This window comes from Primulina huaijiensis, chromosome 2 (assembly GCF_012295235.1).
Source record: "Primulina huaijiensis isolate GDHJ02 chromosome 2, ASM1229523v2, whole genome shotgun sequence".
Taxonomy (NCBI): Eukaryota; Viridiplantae; Streptophyta; class Magnoliopsida; order Lamiales; family Gesneriaceae; genus Primulina; species Primulina huaijiensis.
Window position 1 is genome coordinate 32,447,896 of NC_133307.1, and position 6,777 is coordinate 32,454,672.

A 6,777-nucleotide genomic window follows, 5' to 3' on the forward strand; every position below is an offset into this window, starting at 1 on the left:
TGTGATGATCGCATAAAAAACAGCTCACGAATTATTTAAAGATCTTGTTTTTTTATTACAGTAAAATTTTTATCTTCTCATGTTTTTTCTTTTTATAAATAAATTTTGAAACAACTATATTCTGATACGAGCTGAATCGGCATGAAATGAAACTCTAAGACAATTTACCATGACTTCAAATAAGCCACAGATCAAAGCAAAGTCTGACCGGGAAAAAGAAAAAGTAGCTGGCACGAAATATGGTTTAGAGGAATTTTCGCCTATCATGCTTTCACCCATTATTTCATAATATCAAAATACATTTACAATATTTTATGAAGTGAACTATATTCGCTTGGGAACCCTGAGTCCCCAAGGGTAGAATGAAATTTTCATCATCTGCCGGTTAAAACAAGATGAACACACAACTACTGACCTCAGGTCACGTTTACTCTTTTAATGTGAGCCGTGCATTCTGGACTTTAATTGAGAGCTTTAGATTCTGGTCTTCCATGTCTTTAAAAAGCGCGAATAGAATCGAACGATACACTTCAGACCTCTGATTTGTGCTCTCCAGTTCAGAGGTCAATTCTTGAATTTTTTTCTCCTCATCTTCCTGCAAAACGTTTGCACGACAAGGATCACAAACATTCGGTGAATATTAGGCAATTATATAGTTAGACGAGGCTTAAACTTTACAGAACTAAAGTTTAGTATAAATTAATCAGTGGAAACGAAATTGAAGCCGAGTCCTAATCTATTCCTACTATCCAAAAAACGTAGTCTAAAATATCCAACCTTGGATAAAGGTGCTGCAGATTGATTCTCAAGGGCATGCGTCTCCAGATTCCCTTCATCTGCTGCATCGGTGCTCTGCATGGCTCCGGAATTTTTACTCTCGACAGCAGCGACTCTTTTTGAAGCCTCTTGCAGAGCACTCATCGCCATGTTATAACTATGTATAGATTTTGCTCCTTCTTCTATGTATCTCATAGCCTCTTGGCGTAAATTATCACGTCCAGTATTTAGAGATTCTCGATCATTGTTAGGCAACATTGCTGCATTATCACTCGTGGACAAACCACCATTTGTCTTAGCATTTTTTGTCCAACGTTTCAGAACATAATCAGAAGGGAGGGTAAGAACATTTTTTACTCTGAATACTGACAGAACATGCCTACAAATGATACCAGAAAATTCAAGCATTCGACAGGTACAGGTAGCTTTCATTTCGAATAAATTGAATCTAACTGTGTGAGCTTTGCGCTCTTCACCAAATTTGGATACCCTATATGATGTCACTACAGTAGAGCCATCAATCATAGTAGCAGGATTAGCAAGAGTCTCCACCAATTCCTCTTGAAATTTAATGAATATCCTCCTGGTATAAAGATTAGCGGCCTGTTTTTCCATGGGGGATGGTGTTTTCAAAACTGGTGCAGCATTAGAAGTATCAAACTCCTCTTTCAATTCCTTCTCTTGCCAACTTCAGATGGCTTTTTCATACTGTTTCATTAACAGCTGTACAGTGTTAGTGGTGTTACTCACAAACCCATTGAAAAACAAACTTGTGCCGCCATTGTCCTCCCCTGGGAACAATTCCCCAAAAAACACACCTCTCATATAAACAGGGATCCACTGATCACGAATCCTGTACACAGACTGAAGCCATTCGTTATCCATAAGAAAGTATCTGTCCACGAGGGCTGCCCAACAGGACTCAAACTCCTCAACTGTGCTGGCTTCATTGATGCAGTTCTTGAACTCGATATCAAAAGTAGGATTTGTTTGATATACATGAGCTAACTTCTCCTGTGTCTGACTTAATAAGCTCCATCTACAAAATCGATGGTGTGCATCAGGAAGAACTTGTGCCACAGCCATCTGTACAAGTTGATCAGGGTCGGTAGTGACTGAAACAGGGCTGCTGCGCCCAGACATTGCTTGCAGCCATGTTTGAAGGAGCCAAATAAACGTGTTTTCAGACTCATTCAGAAGCAACCCACATCCAAAGAGAACAGGTTGAGCATGATGATTTATGCCAGTGAAAGTGACAAACGGCAACTTCAAGCGGTTAGCCCTGTATGATGTATCAATTCTGACTGTGTCCCCAAAATTGGTATAATTTGCTTGGAAAGCTGCATCAGTCCAAAAAACATTTCCACTATCACCCTGAAATGCATGAAAGAAAGATGGACTCGCAGCCTGCATTCTTTCCATATAATCAGACACATATCGAAGCCAAGCCCCGATATTTACTTGCTTGTTAATACTGTCGTGCATTTTTTATCTATACCCGAAGCATCTGCAACTACAGAGATGTAAGTCATTAAAACGTTTCAAAAGCACTGCTACTGGAGTGATAGAATACCGCCATCAATAATCCCTATTATTTTAACCCCAATTAAATTGTTTTGAAAATTCACATAATCTATTGGCAGTAGTCAGTACAGAAATACTTCAGCTTTCATAGTAGATATTGGATATCAATAAATTGTAAACCTAAGAGATTAAAATAAGAAACAATCAGCAACACCATGCACTACGAAAATTATAAGAACAAAATCCGACTCGAGACAAGGTTAGGACAAAACTAAAGCTGCTTAACGCAAATACGGAAAAAAAAAGTTAAATAAATTTACTTAAGCCATTGTTCAAATGCAATTTCCGGAAACTGAAAATTTATGAAGAAGAAAGGGATCCAAAGTGAAAGGTATCTCACTCGCACTTTGAAGGAATCTAGCAGCAACCGTGAATCGATCGGAGAAGAAATACAGACCGAGGGCGGCGGCGGATGCGGACGTGTCGTCGTTTGCAGCAATTCTTGTACCACATCCAATTTTGTCTCCATTATACAAACTGTATTTCTACTACTGTCTACGACTACACCATCCATACATTTTTTTTTTGTTCAAACAAATGAAATAAAAATTAAATATATTTATTTTACATAAATATTAAATATATACGAAAAATATTGTAAATGCAAAAAACAAGTAATCTATTTAAAGCGGGTATAATAAGTATAGATTTATTGTGAATTATAAATACTTTAGATTAATTCTACAAGTATATTTGGTCATATGTGCTATGCACCTAATTTTCTATGGAGCAATACAATTTAAATAACTATATAGTCCATTTTGGATTTATTAAAATCCATAATTCATTTTTAATTTTTAGTTATAAATTATAAGCATCGATGTTGGAACCAAATTTCTTTTTACGGTACAATCTTTATTTTTATTTTTTAAAAAAATAAAACAAAGTTATATTCAATAAAAGCAAGATGACTGAGTCAATATAATTATTCATTCAGCCAGAAAAGTTGTATGTGCTCTCAAGTACATTCTTCAATAAGTTTAGCCTTCACTGCTTTTATTAAGTGCCACAATACATATGCATGAACATGGCTACTACTCAAGCTGCAGCAACACCAGAAATGAACTGTGACGCACCCGAGCAAGCTGAAGCAGAGCACTCTATGGGCTTCCTCGCCTCGGTGTGACATTTCTCTTTCTGTTCATCAATTGAGATTTGCTTGCAACGACACTCTGCGCTACAGAACGCCTTCTCCCCTCTGCGACATCGCCAGCAAACAATGTCAAATAAAAAATGTCAATGGAAAATATAATCGCATGGCATTATTTTCACGGGTAGACAAAATAATATCATAGTTTTGAGAGTAATATTTCCCCAAGAACATGAGATTCTACTGGTGCAGGTAGAAATCGGTGATTCTAAGAAATGAGATAACTTCCGTAGAAACTGGGTGATTATAAGAAATGTGGTAACTTCTGCGGTAAGTTAGCCTTACCATACAAGATCAAGACTTTTCGAGCAAGAGTAACTTAAGATGCGATTATTATGTCGAAGGAAGACACATTTGGGAGACTGAACGATATAAGTCATATAACTCCTGTGTGTTCGTGAAGAAATCCACCATCTTAGAAAGCACTCAAAAACATATCATATGCATTCCCTTCAGCAACAAATAAGGGTATACCACATTAACAAGCAAAACAGGAAATGACAAATTAATAGATTAGAACAAAGATGTCAAGTTTTCTAAACTAAGACCAAGAAACCTACCAAATCAAATAAAACGACAAGACTATCTAACAAGATACTTATTTTGATTATGAATAGGCATTGAAAAAATAAAACAAGGGGTGGCACGAGGCTTGCTTCTGGTCCAAATGCACAAGCCACATGCGATGACATGGCAGTAAAATAAAATGAAAGTAGTTTCCCTTGTTAAAAAACAGAAAAATGATCGATACTAAGGGGTTTAATGTTTATTTGGATATTTCATTTGGCCAAATTTGAGACCTAGAAGTTCCAATGGCGAACTCAAAAGACCATATCTCATTCCTACTGATAATACAGAGGGTATACTCCAGTGCTTTTCAAAAGTTCTCTTTCGAAAACAAAAGACACTTATAGCCAATTGAAATATCCAGATGATCCCAAGCATTAAGATCAAGAAGGCTACATTTTGACCATTATAGCAATCATCGGACCATATCTCCGTGAATGGGAGATCATATACCATGGTTTCCAGGTATTGAGAAATTTATAAAACTAAAGAATCTGAAATCAGTTCCGACTAGCAACCTCAGTTTAACACACAGGAGATATTCTGATCATTACTGAAAAGTAGCAGGTTAGAACAAGTATTGTTATATTGGTAATAGTGGTAAATACATAACACAACAACCTTCCCTGTTCGATCCTTAGCAAGACATCGCAAAACTGATTCCAAGAACCCCATTAACAAAGCTAGTGAGATCTCCGAATCAAATGACAGACCAGCGTTGCACCCAGAAGAGCAGATAAAAGATTACTACTATTTAACCCAGTTACCCAATGAACACTTTAAACGAAAAAACAAAGTGTAACAATAAGACAAAGATCCGGAGAAGATTCAAATGATAAAGAATGAATCTACCTGCTTTCACCTTGTTAGATCATTTTAATTTAGTCCATAAAATAATTATAATTGTGGTCAACGGATGCCATTAAGATAAACATAAGATATTATTTAAAAGAATACAAATTAAGAATATTATCAGTATTAAAATGAAAAATATGTTATCATTTGCCAAATCTCGAGTATTTCTACGATGGTTAGACATAAATTACATAAAAGTTTAGAAAACTCCATGTTTTCTATGTTCTTGGGATCCCGCCAGTTCCCAGGTACAATATCTGTTACTAGATGTTAGAATTTGTTCAGTGGCTAAAAATATAGAGCGCAAACTAAGTGGATACATCAAATTTAGCACAGGATTCCATAAACATTCAAAAAATGGAAATCATTAAAATTTCAGCTTAGAAGTCTCATAAGTTCGAGATCATCGATGGCAGTATAATATACCATTTCGAGAACATACAAAATCCAAATAAAACACCATCACCTTCAACCCCTTCTTTAAACAATTACTCAAATCCAAACATCGATAAATTCTGAATAAATTTTTTTACCTGTACATAAAAATATCCAAGCCGTGAAGGAACTTCTTGCAAAGAAAGCAAGAAGTTAGAAAATCTGAGGTCCAAAAGGTGGCCATATCACTTCCAAAACCGACTGAAGAATCAGAGAACACTTCAAAACCATCACCATTTCCATTAACAGCAGAAACCCCGTGAAAACCATCATTATTTCCCACAGAACCAGCATAAAAGTATTCCCTTTTCCTTATCAGATTCTCACCCTCATGAGATATCAGACAAGTGTACTCCTCACACAACTCCGTTTCCTCCACGCTAAGCTTCTTATCAACCTCGTTCTTTTTCAATAAATTTTCATTTACATGTACCGTGATTGGGTATTTTAATGATTTTGGGGAGATTGCAAGAAACGCACTCCTAAAGATCGGATCTTCATCATGTTGCTGTTCGAGGGCTGCAAGAATACCAAGTCCCACGGCTCCGTTTGGCTCCTTAAAGTTAATCGGAGATCTATAGGCATTGGTCTGTTTTGTGGAGCCGTAGTGTTCGGTGAGTTTAAGAAAGGAAAAATTTACAGATAGCATCTTCTTCTTTTTCCATTCTATTTCAACCATTCTTCCACACTGAAGCACAAGCTCAAAAATGGGAGAAAATTTGAGATCTTCGTGGGTTCTTTTGTCTATACTCTCATGTATTTCTGGTACACACACAGGGACTGTGACAGTGCCGACAAAACTTGAATAATTAATATTTTTCGTGGGATATTGAGGTGAAAAAACACAGGATTATGCCCACTTACGGGTTGTTAAATTACGTGGGGAGAGAAGGGGAGGGGAAAGGGAAAGAAGAAGAAGACCACCATGAATGAATCTTAGCCTCGTCTGCTTCTCTCTCCAAAAAATTGCGAAATTTAAGGGTGAATGGTGAGAATTCGAGCAGCCTCAATGGCATTGATGGAATGTGTAAGTTACTTCTAATACCAAGGTATCTCGTGTTTGTGAACTTAATTCTTTTTTTAAAAAATAATATGTTGTTTCGAATTAAGTTTGAACTTTTTATTAATCTATATATTATATATAATTGCATTCCATTATTAATTCCAAGCAACTCTAACGTATTGTTTAGTGTACATGATAACGAGTGTTTGATTTTTAATCCTTCACTTATCATGTGTTTGGTGTACATGATTAAGATTTTGATAGACTCGTTCAGCCCGCACCCATCCCGTACTTTATGTGTTATTATTCTCTTGTTTGTGATCATATAATATTTGAGAGAGAAGAGATGATATTTGATTAATTAAATTTTCTTTTAATATCCTAAAGTTTAAAATAATTATAAATT

The 6,777-nt window shown here is 36.1% G+C and overlaps 1 protein-coding gene and 1 pseudogene across 1 annotated transcript; both read right to left on the reverse strand.

Annotated features, from left to right (window-relative positions):
• Positions 1 to 243: 243 nt before the first annotated feature.
• Positions 244 to 2,873, reverse strand: LOC140971815 (protein FAR1-RELATED SEQUENCE 9-like; annotated as a pseudogene).
• Positions 2,874 to 3,258: 385 nt separating this feature from the next.
• Positions 3,259 to 6,391, reverse strand: LOC140971816 (uncharacterized). Its single transcript, XM_073434323.1, has 2 exons — positions 5,467 to 6,391; positions 3,259 to 3,559 (listed from the first exon to the last, which is right to left on the reverse strand). The coding sequence occupies exons 1-2, from the start codon at positions 6,045 to 6,047 to the stop codon at positions 3,400 to 3,402; spliced, it is 741 nt and encodes a 246-aa protein (XP_073290424.1). The 5' UTR covers positions 6,048 to 6,391; the 3' UTR covers positions 3,259 to 3,399.
• Positions 6,392 to 6,777: the final 386 nt, after the last annotated feature.

Bases quoted from the DNA above. Each gene is read 5' to 3' on its own strand.
- LOC140971816 (XM_073434323.1), bottom strand. From the start codon at position 6,047: ATGGTTGAAATAGAATGGAAAAAGAAGAAGATGCTATCTGTAAATTTT. The intron at 3,560-5,466 runs GTAAAAAAATTT...GCGATGTCGCAG, and splicing joins TTGGATATTTTTATGTACAG to AGGGGAGAAGGCGTTCTGTA.